Raw genomic sequence first — 18,221 nt, 5'->3', positions numbered from 1 at the left:
TTATATACATAGACTTATTCAAAGATCCTCAAATACAAGTCTTACCCCTCTAAAAACCAAAACAATAAACGACGAGGGAAAAATAAAATTTAACAACTCAACTAGTAAACATAATCTTTTATGCTACTGTACCTCCGCACTAAACCTTCACACCTATAGCTGAAAGGGGTACAAATAGGAGATAAGAACTGGAGAGTTCTTAGTAGGATTGGGGTGCATAGTTATATTCATTTTATTATTAGCTACACAAAAATTCCACAACAGCATACTTACAATCTTCCGTTGGTCAATAGCAATAAATCTCATAATACAGACAACTTTAACAAACCAGAGATACAGAAAAAATCATAAGTCAAGAAGCACACACACACAATCACAGAAACACATATCATAGAGAAGTATGCACAAACAAGTATGATGCATATCTGTCCTATGGCTAATAAGCTCATTTGAAGGTTATATTGCCAAACCCGATACGTCTAGTAGCTAACCCGGATACTGTCTCTCTGTTGCGCATTAATACCATTAAAGGGAATACATTCCTGTTACCATTAGAGGGATTATGTGCCCTGTCACCATTAGAGGGAATAGGTCCCCTGTCACCCTTATAACCAGAGATAAAACACAGACATACTTGTCATCAATCAACCTCAACCATATCTCATTTATCATATTCATTCAATTTCATAATCAAACTTAGTTTTCATCATTCTTCTTCCTCATATCTTCCTTGGAGCAAGTGGGCAATACCACTGCCTCTTACCCGCAATCTCAACTCTTAATCAAATTCAAATATAATAATATTTTCTTAACAAAATTCAAAACATAATCATGTTTTTTAATAATTCAAAATTAGCTAATATAATTCTTTAAATTTTTGAAAATTCTATTTTGATTCCCAAAATAATCAAAACACCCGAATTGGCTGTTCATACATAACCGAATTAAAATCTCAAGCAAACAACAATAATTTAACAATAACTCAACCTAAACTTGATCAAACTCAAACAATAATCAATTAAAGTAACATTCACTTATCAAATTCACATTTAATTACTATAATATTACCAAACCTTACCTCCATACGAAATTAAAACAACGGAAATTTTGGAGAAGCTTTTTGATCGAATTGCTAAAGAAAAAAACGTCAGAAATCGTTTGTGCCTCCTAGAACTCTAATTGACGAAACTCAAGGAAAAGGAAAACTATGTCATCGTCAACTTCTATCGAACAAAAATGACACCAATATATAAAAAAGAAAGATACAAATATTTTAATTGAATTAGATTTTTTACTACGATTACAAATCACAAAAAATCGAAATCAAAAGCTTAAAAAAATTATTTTTTATTACGATTACAAATGGCAAAAAATCGAAGTCAAAAGCTCAAAGAAATCACGGTTTCCTTCCCTCACCCACGGTCTCTCTTTCTTTCTTTTCTTTCTCAAGTTCGATTCGGTCATGAACAAAACAATAAAGATATGTGTCATGCTTATGCTTTTATATATATATATATATATATATATATATATATATATATATATATATATATATATATATATATATATATATATATATATATATATATATATATATATATATATATATATCTTAATGGCTTCGGCAAAAAAAAAAAAAAAACTAAAAAAATGGTATTAGATAGTGATGATTTAATGTTATTGCTAATAAAAGTGACCCAATGAATAAGGAACTTAAATAATAATACTAATAATTATAATTTTTTAAATATTTTATTATAATAAAAATTATTTAAAAATTTTAATAAATTTTAAATTTAAAATATCATAAAATTTAATTTAATTAATTTTAGAAAAATAATTTTTTTAAATAAAATAATAAATCATGAATAACTCATTATTTAATTTTCAAAACTTAAATTGTTATACATATTCATGATGTGTAATCTTAAAATTACTCACATTGTGATCAATACTAAAATATGTATTTTTTCGTCCTAGAATTGATAAACAAAATTCAAAAAAAAAAATTTAAAATGAGATAAATAAACACATTTAAAATATCAATAATATAAATTTAATATTATTTAAAAAAGTGATAGGAAACTCACGTCTTCATTAAGTTAAACCATCTCAATTGAGTATAGCAATGGAGAATTTTTATAATTTATTAGTATTTATAACCTTATCAATCGTCAATGTCGCATGGGTTTAACACTAGTTATTAAAATAAATTTAAATTAACTTTTTCGAAAATTTTAATTTATGAGCGAATAACTTAAAATTAAAAAGTAACAACTTAAGCAAATAATAATTTATGATTTAAAAGAGTAATTTATAAATTATTTAAAATTTAAAAAATAACAACCTAAACAAATAATTTAAAATTTAAAAAATAACCACCTAAGCAAAACAACTTAACATTTAAAAAATAATAACCTAAGCAAAACAATCTAAGCAAATAACTTAAATTTAAAAAGTAACAACCTAAGCAAATAATAATTTATAATTTATAGCCAATGAGTTATAGCTCAAATGGCATATAGTCTCTCCATACTCACCTAAGAGGTCGCGAATTCGAATCTCTCTATCTTTAATTAAAAAATATATATAATTTATAAATAAAATTTTAAAAATTTCTAGTGACGACACTTAAACAAATAACTTAAAATTTTTCTTAATTAAACTTTCATATCTTTTTTCTAAATTATTTTCAATTCTTATTTTTATTTATCTTTTTATCATATAAAAAATCTGTCTAATTTTTCATGTTTTTTAAAATTGTGAGTATAATTTGTTTCTGATAATTTTTTATGTCACATGAATAATATTTTCAAACCTAGACATAATAACTCTTCAAATTCATCACTTATGAATGATTTTAATTAACAGGGATGCTACACATCCATGTAACCATGTAACCAAGTTGGCTTAACACCAAAAAAATCTAATATCGTTAAATGAAATGTGAAATACACGCGCCCAATACACACGAAATCGCTCTTGCCCAACGCTTCTTCTCTCCCACGCTTCTTTTTCTTCTACCGCGCTTCTTCTTCTTCTTCTCACGCTCGTTTACGCACGGAGCGTCTTCTTCTTCTTCGCGTTCCTAGCTCCTTCTCCTCTTTCTCCTCCTTCTCCTCATTTTTCGCATTCCTTCTTCTTCACGTGTTTTCTCCTTATAGTCATTCTTTTGTTGTTGTTGCTGCTGTATTTTTTTTTTTATCTTTTTCTCCTTCTCTCTCTGGTGAAGAAGCAGTAGAAGGTGAGGAAGAAGAGTTTCGAATAGTGCAGAATGAACCGAACACAGTACTCATGATGAATCGAACACAGTACTCATGGTGAACCGAACATAGTACTCATTGTGAACCGAACACACTACAATTGTATAGTACTGAGTGAACGAAACATAATCCATTATATAAAATCAAATTCAAACAGCTTTCTGCAGAATGAACCGAACACAATACTCATGGTGAAATAATTGTATAGTACTGAGTGAACGAAACATAATCCATTATATAAAATAAAATTCAAATAACGCTGCCTACAATTTACATATTATTAATTCAATTCAATTCAATTCAGTACATACACCTCCATCCATTTAATTCAATTTAAATTAGCAATTGCATTCCATTCAATTCGATTCAAAATTGAATAATCCAAAAACTTTGTCAGTTTGATTCATTTCAGAAGAGTAATCCAAATCGCTCTCCTGTTTACCAAAAAATTATGAACCCCTGCACACTGAACCCTAAACCCTAAACCCTAAACACTAAAACCAAAACCCTGAACACTGAACCCTGAACTCATAAACCCTAAAACCCTAAAATCTAAACCCTAAACCCTACACCCTAAAATCTAAACCCTAACTCCTAAACCCTGAATCCAAACCATGAACTCTGAACTCTGAACCCTGAACGCTAAACCTTAAACCCTAAACCCTAAACCCGAACCTTGAACACTGAACTCTGAACTCTGAATGCTAAACCCTAAACCTTAAACCCTAAACCCTAAATCCTGAACCCTACTGTAAACCCTAAACCCCTAAAACCCTGAAAACCCTAGACCCCTAAACCCTAAACCCTCAACCATGTACACGGTGAACCGAAATTAATACACGGGGTGAACCGAAAGTTTGAAACACACTGAACCCCTGTACACTGAACCCTGAACCCATAAACCCTAAATCCTAAAATCCTAAACCCTGAAACCCTATCGTCATTCTTTTGTTGTTGTTGCTGTTGTATTTTTTTGTCTTTTCCTCCTTCTCTCTCTGGTGAAGAAGCAGTAGAAGGTGAGGAAGAAGAGTTTTAAATAGTGCAGAATGAACCGAAAACAGTACTCATGGTGAACCGAACACAATACAATTGTATAGTACTGAGTAAACGAAACATAATCTGTTATATAAAATCAAATTCAAATAGCTTTCTGCAGAATGAACCGAACACAGTACTCATGGTGAACTGAACACAGTACTCATGGTGAACCGAACACAGTACTCATGGTGAAACAATTGTATCGTACTGAGTGAACGAAACAGAATCTATTATATAAAATCAAATTCAAATAACTCTGCCTACAATTTACATATTATCAATTCAATTCAATTCAATTCAGTACACCTCCGTCCATTTAATTCAATTCAAATTAGCAATTGCATTCCATTCAATTCGATTCAAAATTGAATAATCCAAACTTTGTCAGTTTGATTCGTTTCAGAAGAGTAATCCAAATTGCTCTCCTAATTTGAAGTTGTGTCATTTATTGTTTCGATTCAGAAGTGCAGATCGAAGAAGAAAACGAAGAAGAATAGGAAGAAGATAAATGCAACCAGATTGAAATAAGAAAACGAGAAGATGAACGCGATCAGAAAAGAACGACGAAGGCAATGCAGATTAATAAGGAAGAACACGAGCAGAGAAGGAGGTTTACGTTGCAGCAGAAGGTTTACGTTGAGCAAAACTTTAGGTTGCAGCACGTTATATGTAACGCGTGTATGACAAATGAGTGAAGGATAGGGGACGCGTGTGTGAAAAAAATTACTTAATTAACAATTATGTAAAAAATACATAAATGCAGAACTTTTCTGTTTAATTAATACTTCACTCTCATACGAGGTATTGATCCACGCAAGTATATCGTCTAGAATTTATTTTGAAAATGGTCGAATTCTTAGCTAGTGGTATCCATTCCCTTAATTTAATGATATAAAATTATTTTCATATCTTTTATTTTTTATACTATTTAAAAAAGCTAACTTCCTTTTATTAATTGGTTTTAGAAATAGTTTAATCGAAACATAGTTGTTGTGAGAATAATATTAGTTATACTAAAATATTATATACGTACAAAAAATTAATTATTATTTAATTATAAATATATATTATTTAATTTATTTTTAATATATATTTTATATTTAAATATATAATTAATTATTTATATATACATAACATAATTGAATGATATATATAGATAATTATGATCCAAATTAGTAAAATGTCTAAGTGGATGGTTATCTTTTCTTTTGTTGATAAAAGAATGATAACAACTTAATCTAATCTGTTTTTATCTCAACGAGATCAAAGTCAAATAAATTTTAATAAGAGAAAGTATAAAGAATAACGTTTTTTTTAACTAACTTAAACAATAATTTAAAATAAAAAAATTAAAAATGTGATAGAATATTTTGAATATTCTATATTTATGTTTAATGATTTTTCTTCGAATGACTATTCATCTATTGTATTTTAATGGTAATAGAGGAAAAACTCTATGAAAAAAGGGTGGTTCAATTCTATGCTGTTTTATAGGCAGTTAGAATACAGGTGTGGGCTAAGTAACTCAATGGATAGTTTTGGTCCTGTTGAAAATACCAGTGCAAGTGAAGACCCAATTTTGATTGATATGGAAAAAGACTTTCCTAGCTGGAATGATAGTGACAATTCTAGTTACAGTAATGTTGATTATTTAGTCGGTGTCAGGAACATTAGAAATTTCCTATCTGATAAAATTCTTTTAGTTAGGGATAACAATAGCCAAAGGAACCGTTATTCCATATATTTTGATATTGAAAATCAATTTTTGGAGATTTCTAATGATCCTTCTTTTCTAAGTGAACCAGAAAGTCTTTTTGATAGTTATAATAAGAATTCTAGCTATCTGAATAATGTCTCTAAGAGACATGAGAATCATTACATGTATGATACTAAATCGAGTTGGAAAAATGGCATTCATAATTGCATTGAAAGTTATCTTCGTTCTCAAATCTGTATTGTTAGTCACATTTTAGGTGAAAGTGATAAATACAATGACAGTTACTTTTATACTTCTATTTGTGGTAAGGGCGGAAATAGTAGTGAAAGCGAGGGTTCTTCCATAAAAACAACTATCACGAATGAGAATTTAACTAAAAGAGAGGATTCTAAAGATCTCGATGAAACTCAAAAATACAAGCATTTATGGATTGAATGCGAAAATTGTTATGGATTAAATTATAGGAAATTTTTTAAATCAAAAATGAATATTTGTGAACACTGTGGATATCATTTGAAAATGAGCAGTTTTTTAATTTTAAAATTTAAAATTTAAATTAATTAGATATAATTTTTGTTAGTGTACCTGAAAGGCTGAAATACGATCCATTATTGACTTTGTTAGCATATCTCTCGTATATATGTAAGGTAGCGTTTGGTAGACAGATAGATATCAAAAGACTGAGACTGAGAGATAGAGAGTAAGACAGAGACCGAAATAAATTTTAATATTATATTTAGTGCAAAGTGAGAGAAAGAAATTAAAACAAGAATAAAACTCTAATTTAATTTGCACAAAAGATAAAATTAGAATTAATTAATTGAAATATGGGTATTTTAGGTATAAAATGTTATTAAAATTTAAATCTTCGTCTTTACAAATTTCAGTCCCTGTGTCCCTACTTTTTGGAGGTACTGAAATATTAAAATTTTAGGGACAAAGACAAAAATTTTAAATTTTAGTACTAATCTTTGAGCCAACAAATATGATACTATGTCTTAGTCTCCCAATGTCTGTCTCCTTACCTCAAACAAACTGTACCTAAGTATACATCTTATACACTCCTTCAGCGCAGTTCAAATCAGAAGGAGTGACACACATTATGGCTTCAGAGACCATGAAGAACGTCAACACAGATCCAGAGATGGCGAAATCAGACAAGGAACTGAAACAAGATGAAGAAGAAGTTTCTCCGATTGAGGAAGTGAGACTCACTGTGGCCAACACGGACGATCCAACCCAACCCGTTTGGACCTTCCGTATGTGGTTCCTGGGGATTATCTCTTGCTGCCTCCTCTCCTTCCTGAACCAGTTCTTCGCCTACAGGGCGGAGCCCCTCGTCATTACGCAGATCACGGTGCAGGTGGCCACACTGCCGATAGGGCGATTCATGGCCAGAGTCCTCCCCACCACGAAGTTCGGGATAGGGTCAAAGAAATTCTCCTTGAATCCGGGACCTTTCAACATGAAGGAGCACGTGCTGATTACCATATTTGCGAACGCCGGCACCGCCTTCGGGTCGGGGTCGCCATATGCGGTGGGGATCGTGAACATCATCAAGGCCTTCTACGGAAGGTCGATCTCGTTCATGGTTGCATGGCTGCTGATCATCACTACTCAGGTGTTAGGATACGGTTGGGCAGGGTTGCTGAGGAGGTACGTGGTGGAGCCAGCCCATATGTGGTGGCCCGGCAACCTTGTCCAAGTCTCTCTTTTCCGGTACCTATCTCTTTCATTCACAATTTCTCTTAACTAGCATTAATGGATTATACTTTCTTTCCAATCCAAAACCCTAAACTCCTCTACTCTTCACTGTACTGGTACATTTTCATTAACACTGAAATTTGAATTTATTCAAATAATATAGCAATTTTTATTATGTGATAGCTTTGACTGGTTTTTAATGAAATAATATTGGTTTCAACTCATAATATTATAAAATGGAAAAGTCTAGGGGGCAGCAATTTTATTGCATTTTGGCCAGCACGTAACCAGCAGAGAAAGGTGAGCTATCGGATGAAATCTCACACCAATCTCATACCATCAAATCATCATTGATGGCTAGTTGATGGCTACCAATCACAAATGTTGCTGGTTCCCTAGCATTGCTCTTATAAAATATAAATAAATTAATTAAATTAATTGAAATAAAAATATCTGTTCCTGTATTATAGAAAATAAATTCATCAAATATAATTATCTTTTGGTATTTATTGCGAGAATGGATATGATTGAAAATTTTAAAAGTAAGAGGGTAATTAGGCGGATAAGCTGGAACTTTCAATAATTTTTTAAGAATTTATTTAAGTGATTCCTATATATATAAACAAGAAAAGAATAAAATAATAACAAATATAAGTTTTAAAAATTAACATGATATATTTTAAAATAATATGAAATTAAAATTATAAAAATAATGCTACAATAATTTTTTTTGTCAATTAAGTTTAATTAACTTGGTTTTAATTAACAAAAATGATTTTTTTCACTCTCACTCACCTAAATTTTATTATTCAACTTAGTTAAATTTGGTTTAATTTATGTGTGTAATATTTCTCAATTATAAATTTTCTTTTATAGATAATAATAATAATAGTCACATATATATAAACATATGCTACATTTATTTGGAAAAAAAAAAAGATATTTTAGGATCATATATTTGGATAGTCATCTACTACTAATTCATAAAAGTACACATTTTTTATATGAATTAGTGTGTATATAGAAAAGTACTCAAACTATGAGTTAGTATATAATTTTTTATAGATAAATTTAATTTCTATACACTTAACATTATAAACAGAATTTATACAAATATTTAATCATATATTATGATATTATTATATTTGAATGCAATAAAAGGAGTTTGCCCAACGTGATATTGTGATGTTGTGGTTACTGACACATGATTAAACTAACGCAGAGCTCTGCATGAGAAAGAAGATGGGCGCAGAATTTCAAGGGCAAAGTTCTTCTTCATTGCTCTACTCTGCAGCTTCTCATGGGCCGTGCTCCCTGGATACTTGTTCCAGACCCTCACAAGCATTTCATGGCTCTGCTGGGTGTTCTCCAAGTCAGTCACCGCTCAACAGATTGGCTCAGGCATGAACGGTTTGGGTTTGGGAGCCCTCACTCTCGACTGGTCCGCCGTTGCCTCCTTCTTGTTCAGCCCTCTTGTTTCACCATTCTTCGCCATTGTCAACGTCTTTGTGGGCTATGCATTAATCGTCTATGCCGTCATCCCTATTGCTTATTGGGGCTTCAACGTGTATGGTGCAAATAAGTTCCCCATTTTCTCCTCCTCCTTGTTCACAGCACAGGGCCAAGAATACGATATACGCTCCATTGTAAATAACAAATTTGAATTGGATGTTGAAAAGTATCTCAAGACGGGTCCAATTCATCTTAGCGTCTTCTTTTCTCTTACTTACGGTTTTGGATTTGCCACCATTGCCGCCACCATTACCCATGTCATTTGCTTCTACGGAACGGAGATTATGGAGCGGTATCGTGCTTCAAGCAAAGGCAAAGAAGATATCCACACGAAACTGATGAAGAAATACAAAGACATACCATCTTGGTGGTTTTATGTGATGCTGTTGGTAACGCTTGTGGCTTCTCTTTTACTATGCATCTTAGGGAAAGAACAGGTTCAGATGCCCTGGTGGGGACTTGTGTTTGCATGTGCCTTAGCCTTTGCTTTTACTCTCCCAATCAGCATCATTACTGCCACCACAAACCAGACACCCGGGTTGAATATCATTACTGAGTATATCTTTGGACTCATTTACCCCGGAAGACCAATAGCAAATGTGTGCTTCAAAACATACGGTTACATAAGCATGTCTCAAGCAGTCTCCTTCCTTAGTGATTTCAAGCTTGGCCACTACATGAAAATCCCTCCGAGATCAATGTTCTTAGTTCAGGTATGTATGCATACACTATTTCTTTTCTTTTTTGTTGTATATTCATTGACTTGTGAAAACTCTGTACAGTTCATTGGAACAGTTCTTGCTGGAACCATCAACATTGGTGTGGCATGGTGGTTGCTAACTTCTGTTGAGAACATATGTCACAAGGATCTACTTCCCAAAGACAGTCCCTGGACATGTCCCGGTGACAAGGTTTTCTTTGATGCATCAGTTATTTGGGGTCTAGTTGGACCTAAGAAGATATTCGGTTCCAAAGCAGAATACTTTGCAATGAATTGGTTCTTCCTTGGAGGTGCAATTGGCCCCGTCATAGTTTGGTTATTGCACAAGGCATTCCCCAAGCAGTCATGGATTCCCTTGATCAACCTCCCAGTTCTCCTTGGGGCAACGGGGATGATGCCACCAGCCACGCCAGTGAACTACAATGCATGGGTTTTTGTTGGAACGGTGTTCAACTTCTTTGTGTTCCGTTACAGGAAGAAGTGGTGGCAGAGGTACAACTATGTTCTATCAGCAGCGCTTGATGCTGGGGTTGCCTTTATGACTGTGCTGCTTTACTTTGCTCTCAACATGGAGAATAGGAAATTGGATTGGTGGGGAACTGGTGGGGAGCACTGTGACTTGGCAACTTGTCCCACTGCTAAGGGCATAATCGTTGATGGTTGCCCTGTCTTTTAATTTCATCACTCAAACAAATCACCCTCTCAGCTTCCATTTTTAGTTTGCATAGTTTCTATTTAAATTATGGATGATGTTTTTTAACTCTGATCTTGTTATATTGTGCGGCTCTAATATTATTGCGGACACAACTAAAGATGTATATATTAAATAAATAGTGGCCGAATGTTAATGGTTAGAAAGCTGGAAATTGGCAACATATGAGGAGGCGGAATATTATTGCCATTATTAACAGTGTGTCGATTGTTTAAACTGGTTTTATTACCTTGACATAAAAATGGACCACCTACCTATGGTGAAAAGCTACTAAACAAATGTGATTCCGAAAGAAAAATAAATAGCATCTGCAAAAACAGCAGAAACTTGTCCTTATTTGCAAATTGAAAGCTTTGTCTTGATCTCAATCGTCCTTCTATTCGGCACTCGAGTGTGCATTGAAAGGCAATGAAAACAAGACAACAAAAATGCAATAATCACGCATCTTTTAAATTCGTCCATGGTATGATAACCAATTAAGATCCCAACTAATACTAATACCAGCTTCTCACGACTCCCATCCAAAACTGGTTTTTAAACATTTTGTATGTAATTTATTTTGATTTGGATACAAAATAAAGGAATAGAAGATGGAAGTCTAATAGAGAATCAAACGCCAATGATTGCCCCCACCACCATCTTTCTAAATTCTAAGCTTTGAAATTAATTACGAGGGTCACCCTAATTTCCTGGGATTTGAATTCTCTAAAGTTTGAATTTTACTTTAGAGAGTAAAGTGTGATCTCTCACTATTTATTTTATAGGTGGAACCAAGAATAAATTTATCCTCTAAAATACAAATTTAAAATTTAGAGGATCCAAATTCAATTTCCTGTGGCTTCGCACTACTACACGACACCGTTTGATGACATGCTTTGTCTTTTTATCCTTTATTACTCATGCCCCCAACTAATGATTGGTTGACAATTAAAATCATAATGATGCTGCCGGCATGAACTATAACTTGAGTTTTGCAAATTATTTTCAATAAGAGCTGGAGAGTAAATTCCAGCAAGTTAGGTATTCACACGTACACCGGTATGATAGTTTTAAACGGCAGGAAAAAGATAAAAAAATTGAAACTGGAGTTAAAAGAAATATCCATATCTTAAAGAACAAAATTGTTGTAGTTACTAGTTAGTGAAGGCCGTTCCTGACAAACAGAAAATCCAAAACAAAGATATACAATGCAATAATGAGTATGGAATGACATCACTTCCAAGCTTTAAGATTGGCTTGTCCTCCCCCTTCATATATCGAAAATTGAACTGATATTTCTCACTTTCAGATGGCTTCATGGCATATTCATGTACCATCTCTCCTGTCGATAATTTTCTTTCTCCAAATGGCCCCTTTTGCAAACCCACTTTCATTTAACTTCACAAGCTTTAAGGATGGTGATGTTAATGTAGAAGAAGATGCTGCTGTTGTAAGAGAAGCTATCCAAATCACCTTGAACAGCATGGACCAAAACAACAACTACAGCGTTGGCCGTGTCACCAGCAAATCACTGATTCAGCTTTGGGACAAGAATTCTGGTCAGCTCACTGACTTCATTACCACATTTTCCTTTGTTATTTACTCACAAAAGTCTAGTTATGGAGATGGAATGGCTTTCTTCTTGGCTGATCCAAATCTCCCACTTCTGCATCATGTTACACAAGGTGGTGGCCTTGGCCTTGTAGATGGCAACAGAGTACTGAATTCAACTCAGCATTCATTCGTCGCCTTGGAGTTTGACACCTTCCACAATCCATGGGACCCTCAAGGTAATCATGTAGGCTTGAATTTCAACTCCATGAAATCTAATATAAGTAAGACATGGTTGGTGGATATTATGAAATGGAGAGTATATAATTGTAGCATTAAGTACAATTCAACCACTCTTAATTTAAGCGTTTCGTTCACTCAGTACACTGATAATTCTTCATCAGAGGATTATGTCTCATACAAGGTTGATCTGAGAGACCACTTGCCGGAGCACGTTATTGTTGGCTTCTCTGCTGCTACAGGGAGGTTGTTTGAGGTGAATACTCTCAAGTCTTGGTCATTCAGTTCAAGTTTGGATATTCTTGAGAATGTCAGAAATCCGATGACAGCACCGGCAGCATCACCAACTCCTAGTCCTGATTCTGAAAAGGGGAACAAGTTAAGACTGTTGGTGGGGATTGGAATTGGTGCAGCCTTGATTCTTAGTTTGTTAGTTTGCGCTTTAATATTGTGGAAGAAAAGTAGAGGGAAAAAAGAGGACTTAACTTTTGATCTGACCATGGATGATGAATTCCAAAAAGGCTCTGGACCAAAGAGGTTTGGCTACAATGAACTTCGAAGTGCAACTAACAAATTTTCAGATCCGAATAAGCTTGGTCAAGGTGGTTTTGGCAGCGTGTACAAAGGTTATCTGAAGAACTCAAACACCAATGTTGCCATCAAGAAGATTTCAAGAGAGTCTAGCCAAGGGATAAAGGAATATGCAACTGAAGTGAAGATCATTAGCCAACTGAGACATAGAAATCTAGTACAACTCATAGGTTGGTGCCACAGGAAGAATGATCTACTCCTCATATATGAGTTCATGCCAAATGGAAGCTTAGATTCACATTTATATGGCGGAAAAAGCCTCTTGACTTGGCCAACAAGGTACAACATAGCTCTGAGCCTGGCTTCAGCATTGCTTTACCTACAAGAAGAATGGGAACAATGTGTGATTCACAGGGACATCAAACCAAGCAACATAATGTTGGATTCATGCTTCAATGCAAAGCTTGGTGATTTCGGTCTGGCAAGGCTAGTGGATCATGAGAAAGGTTCAAGAACCACGCTAATCGCAGGAACAAGAGGCTACATTGCACCAGAATATGCTACTTCAGGAAAGGCTACCAAAGAAGCTGATATATACAGCTTTGGAGTTGTGCTATTGGAGATTGCAAGTGGAAAGAAACCAATTATTGGGCTAGATTCCAACAAGGAGGACATAATAACTGTTGTTGAGTGGGTCTGGGAGCTATATGGAATGGGAAAGTTGCTTGAAGCAGTGGACCCAAAGCTATGTGGAGAATTTGATGAGAATCAAATGGAGAGCGTGCTTGGAGTTGGACTTTGGTGTGTTCATCCAGATTACAAATTCAGGCCATGCATGAGGCAAGTCATCCAAGTTCTTCAATTTGAGGCTCCTTTACCAATTCTCCCAGAAAAGATGCCAGTGCCAACATATCTTCCTCCAGATATAAGAGCAATCTTTCGTTCAATTTCACCTCATTTTGCAATTGACACAACGGAATATTGCATGGGTGACTAGTGAGAGTTGTTTAACTAACATCTTTTGTATGATCAAAAGTCTAACACAAATTTGTCTTTATCTAGAGACTGCACAGTATCTCTGGTGGTACTAAGTAACAAGAAAATACAGTTAAAAAAGTCAGCTCATTCAAATAAATATATGTATCTCACAAAGCGTTTATTGACTTCTTTATTCCTAAAATGACAAATGAACAATGCTTTTGCACATTGTTGCTAGCCAAGTTTGTCATAACAGGACAAGGATCCGAATATTGCCGTTTGTGATGGATATTGCCCATGTTTAACAGAAGTGGAACATTCAAATTCAACTCTCACAAACGCTAAGCAATCTGCATGCTAAATAGTTTTGATGCTTCTGCTACCCTATCAGTATTCACTATTCAGCACTTTGATTACTGATTTGGTTAGAGTTCATTATTTTGGCAAAGAGAGATGCCGCATAATTTCTTTTTTTAAAAATGTTGTAACACTTTCAGTTTTATATCATGGGAGAAAAATTACAAATTGGTTTCCTTAACTTTCATAAAAAGCTAAAACGTATGTTGTTTATAATTATTTTTAAAAAATAATTTGTCTTTTTCATTCTGTATTATTAATAAGTTTAATAATTCACTTAGTAATACTACATGACTGATAAAATTTATTATTTTTTGCCAACACTTGACTAACATTCTATCCTAAATACTAAATTTCAATTTTAAATACTGGATTATAAATCTTAATAGTATAAAAATAAGGTGCTGACTAACTATTAGTTACAAATAAAATTATATATATTTGTTACGAATGAAATTTAAAAACTAAGGGTAGTTCAGTTGTTGTAGAAATCTAAGCTAATGTTTTCTTATTTATATTAGTATATTTCCATTACCGTGAAAATCTAAGCTTGTATATGATTTTTGTCATTATAACATATATGTCTCCGAACAAAGAAGCTGGACAGTATTTCTTTTTTACAGCAGAGGTACATTCATCACAATGTAATGGCAATGTTAAATTAGTTGCTGTGTGTATATAAATAGGAAACTGTGCTACAGACTCCAACAAAAATGTCTTAGAATAAAAATCTACCAGAAGTAGTGTTTCACTGTCTCTGTCCTTATTTCCCTATCTCCAATAAGTCCTTATATTTTTTATATTGTTTTTATTTTATCCTGTTTCAGTTACCTAACACAACTTTACAATGGTTAATTGTAATCTCCATTTTGTTGTGCTGCTTGTAATAGTAATAATAATGCATGTTGCAAATGCTCAGATACGATCTTTTAACTTCAATAAAAACTTCAACCCAGCTCAATCTCCTGAACTAAACCCAGATGGAGATGCAACTTACTCACAGTCTTTTGATCATATCCAACTCACAGGAAAAACAGATAATGCCAAGGGATTAGGAAGAATCACAACCAAGCCTATGCATCTTATGAAAAACAATTCAGAACAAAGATATGACTTCACTACCAACTTTACCTTTGTTGTTATCTCAAACAAGACCTACCATGGAGAAGGTTTGGCATTCTTCATAGCAAGCCATATGCTGCCAATTAAGAAACATGGTATGAACGGTGGAGGGCTTGGTCTTGTGGAACCTTGTCACCCTCACCCAGATGAGTACTCTTTTGTGGCTGTGGAGTTTGACACTAAGTCAGATCCTTGGGACCCAATAGGCCCAGAGCCACATGTGGGAATAGATGTCAATTCTATGATTTCCACCAAGCACAGCAAATGGCCTGCAGATTTCTCAGACATAACCAATGTTTACAACTGCAGTGTCGTATACAGCGCCGGAAGCAGGCGTCTCGACGTTTACTTCACCGGAGGATCCTTCAATGGCCCTGTACCAAAAAACCTTTCAAGCCACTTGGATCTCACTGATTACTTAAATGATCCTGTTACTCTTGGCATTTCAGCTTCAACACAGAATTATACTGTTCAATTTAGACTGCTTTCATGGTCATTCATTGCAAAGTTATCGACACCAAGTAATGCTGGTGATGACAACAGAAAACGGGAGAAATTGAAGCAAGGACTAGAAATTGGCACTGCTTGGTTTTTGAGTTTGTTAGTGTTGGTCCTGGTCTTGGATTTCATACGCAAGAGAGGAAGAAGAAAACATGAACTCGATCCTATGGATCATGAATTCCAAACTGGACCTCAGAGGATCAGTTACAACATATTGGTGTCTGCCACAAATAACTTTGAAGAGGCGAAGAAGCTCGGAAAAGGTGGCTTTGGTGGTGTTTATAAAGGATATTTCAAAGATACAGACTCTTATGCTGCTGTAAAGAAGATATCAGCAGATTCAAGGCAAGGGATAAAGGAATATGCAGCTGAAGTGAAGATCATCAGCCAATTGAGACACAGGAATTTGGTTAGACTTACTGGTTGGTGTCACAAGAAGAATGACTTCATCCTGATATATGAGTACATGCCAAATGGAAGCTTGGATTCTTGTCTTTTCGACGGCGTAGGCTTCTTGTCTTGGCAAGTAAGGTACAGCATAGCTTTGGGATTGGCATCAGCATTGCTGTATTTGCAAGAAGGGTGGGAACAATGTGTGCTTCACAGGGACATTAAATCAAGCAACATAATGTTGGACTCAGATTTCAATGCTAAGCTTGGGGATTTTGGATTGGCCAGGCTTGTGGATCATGAGAAAGGTTCAAGGACCACAGTGACTGCTGGCACACTTGGTTACATAGCACCAGAATACATGAAAACAGGAAAAGTTGGGAAGGAATCTGATATATACAGTTTTGGGGTGGTTTTGTTGGAGATAGCATGCGGCAAAAAGGCTATTCATCACATAGAGATGGAGGGTTGTGTGACTCAAGTTTCATTGGTAGAGTGGGTTTGGGAGCTGTATGGGTTGAGAAGCATCACAGCAGCAGCAGATCCAAATCTATGTGTTGCATTTGATGTTCAACAAATGGAATGTATGCTTGTTGTTGGTCTTTGGTGTGCTCATCCAGATTGCAAATGCAGGCCTTCTATAAGGCAAGTGTTGAAGGTTCTTAACTTTGATGCTCCTTTACCTATTCTTCCACAAAGGATGCCTATTCTACCACCCTATCTTCCTCTATCAACAAATGAGGTCTTTTTTACTGCTATATGAATCCAGAATTGCTATATAGATAACTGAAGGATGTCCAAGACAATAATTTTAGGAAGTTGTGTATGCTTCACAACTTCTTAGCTGTCTATAATCTATATATCTCTTTAGTTTTTGTCTTTTTATTTTTTTTCCCCCTTTTAGGATAGATTAAAGAGAAATGTTTAGATAACTCGTCTTCTTATGTTTATTTACTTGTTTGTTGTAACTATAAGATTGAATGTGGATTTTACAAAAACTTTACTCCATGTTATAGTGATAGAATAATGAGTATATAATGAATCAACTATGTTAGATATATACTAAAATCAGCTACTAATATAAAATATATGTTAAAATATAAAATATATATTAAAAATGAGTTAAACAATACATTATGAAATATTCGATTATTGATCTAATTAGAAATGGATAGATTTTTCATATTTATTAGTATCATGAAAACTATATTTCATATATTTAGTAGAGTTGGATGCAGTTGCTATTTATTTTTTTTTTTCAAAGTTAAGAGTGAGACTCGAATCTGCCACCTCTAAGTAAGTATAGGAAGACTATGCCATTTGAGGTATAGCTCGTTGGCATTTAACATACAAATAAATGAATAATGCTATTAAAACAATTTAACATTAAAATATTCTTTATTTTCATAGTGAATAATTTTGAGTTAAGAAATATTTAAAAAAGCAAAATATTCTAAATAAATATGATTTTAATATTTAATTGAATTCGTTTTCTGCTCTTAAAAGGGTTCATGGGTGTTAAAAACTCAAGATTAGAGCCATTACCTTTGACTTAAATTCCCCTATCTGTCAACTGTCATCTAGCAATATACTTGTTGAAAGTTGAAATGAAACCATCGATCTCTCAGACAAAAAGAGAATCATCCATATCTACAAAGGCGGCACGAACACAATAATGATTAGTTCCAAGAAATTACTATAAAAAAGTTACACATTAAATAGTAGAGTAGATGCAACATGCAAGTGTGTCTCTTTTTGGAATGTAGTATATATTTCTTTGTTCCTGAAGATTAAGGAAACAATGCTATTGCCCTCATCTAGTTTATTTCCGTTAGCGAGCAAATCTAAGCGTGTTTCTAATCTCTAATTCTTGTATCATGTTCAATCCGAACATTTAGCCGTTTC

General features: G+C 33.9%; 4 protein-coding genes across 4 annotated transcripts; all 4 read left to right on the top strand.

The window, feature by feature from the left end:
* Positions 1-5,736: 5,736 nt before the first annotated feature.
* LOC112735409 (acetyl-coenzyme A carboxylase carboxyl transferase subunit beta, chloroplastic) lies at positions 5,737-6,573 on the top strand. The gene has a single exon (XM_025784947.3). It carries the CDS (start codon positions 5,758-5,760, stop codon positions 6,571-6,573), a length of 816 nt encoding a protein of 271 aa, XP_025640732.2. The 5' UTR covers positions 5,737-5,757.
* A 581-nt stretch (positions 6,574-7,154) lies between these two features.
* LOC112733398 (oligopeptide transporter 4) lies at positions 7,155-10,734 on the top strand. The gene is made up of 3 exons (XM_025782341.3): positions 7,155-7,737; positions 8,945-9,947; positions 10,017-10,734. The coding sequence occupies exons 1-3, from the start codon at positions 7,163-7,165 to the stop codon at positions 10,629-10,631; spliced, it is 2,193 nt and encodes a 730-aa protein (XP_025638126.2). The 5' UTR covers positions 7,155-7,162; the 3' UTR covers positions 10,632-10,734.
* A 1,162-nt stretch (positions 10,735-11,896) lies between these two features.
* LOC112736041 (L-type lectin-domain containing receptor kinase IX.1-like) lies at positions 11,897-13,965 on the top strand. Its single transcript, XM_025785403.3, has one exon. The coding sequence runs from the start codon at positions 11,956-11,958 to the stop codon at positions 13,963-13,965; it is 2,010 nt and encodes a 669-aa protein (XP_025641188.1). The 5' UTR covers positions 11,897-11,955.
* A 1,220-nt stretch (positions 13,966-15,185) lies between these two features.
* LOC112733397 (L-type lectin-domain containing receptor kinase IX.1-like) lies at positions 15,186-17,314 on the top strand. The gene has a single exon (XM_025782340.3). The coding sequence runs from the start codon at positions 15,202-15,204 to the stop codon at positions 17,077-17,079; it is 1,878 nt and encodes a 625-aa protein (XP_025638125.2). The 5' UTR covers positions 15,186-15,201; the 3' UTR covers positions 17,080-17,314.
* Positions 17,315-18,221: the final 907 nt, after the last annotated feature.

Source organism: Arachis hypogaea, chromosome 13 (genome assembly GCF_003086295.3).
Source record: "Arachis hypogaea cultivar Tifrunner chromosome 13, arahy.Tifrunner.gnm2.J5K5, whole genome shotgun sequence".
NCBI lineage: Eukaryota > Viridiplantae > Streptophyta > Magnoliopsida > Fabales > Fabaceae > Arachis > Arachis hypogaea.
This window is presented reverse-complemented; position numbering and strand designations above follow the sequence as displayed.

Bases quoted from the DNA above. Each gene is read 5' to 3' on its own strand.
- LOC112733397 (XM_025782340.3), top strand. From the start codon at position 15,202: ATGCATGTTGCAAATGCTCAGATACGATCTTTTAACTTCAATAAAAAC.
- LOC112733398 (XM_025782341.3), top strand. From the start codon at position 7,163: ATGGCGAAATCAGACAAGGAACTGAAACAAGATGAAGAAGAAGTTTCT. The intron at 7,738-8,944 runs GTACCTATCTCT...AAACTAACGCAG, and splicing joins GTCCAAGTCTCTCTTTTCCG to AGCTCTGCATGAGAAAGAAG. The intron at 9,948-10,016 runs GTATGTATGCAT...AACTCTGTACAG, and splicing joins GATCAATGTTCTTAGTTCAG to TTCATTGGAACAGTTCTTGC.
- LOC112736041 (XM_025785403.3), top strand. From the start codon at position 11,956: ATGGCTTCATGGCATATTCATGTACCATCTCTCCTGTCGATAATTTTC.
- LOC112735409 (XM_025784947.3), top strand. From the start codon at position 5,758: ATGAAAAAAGGGTGGTTCAATTCTATGCTGTTTTATAGGCAGTTAGAA.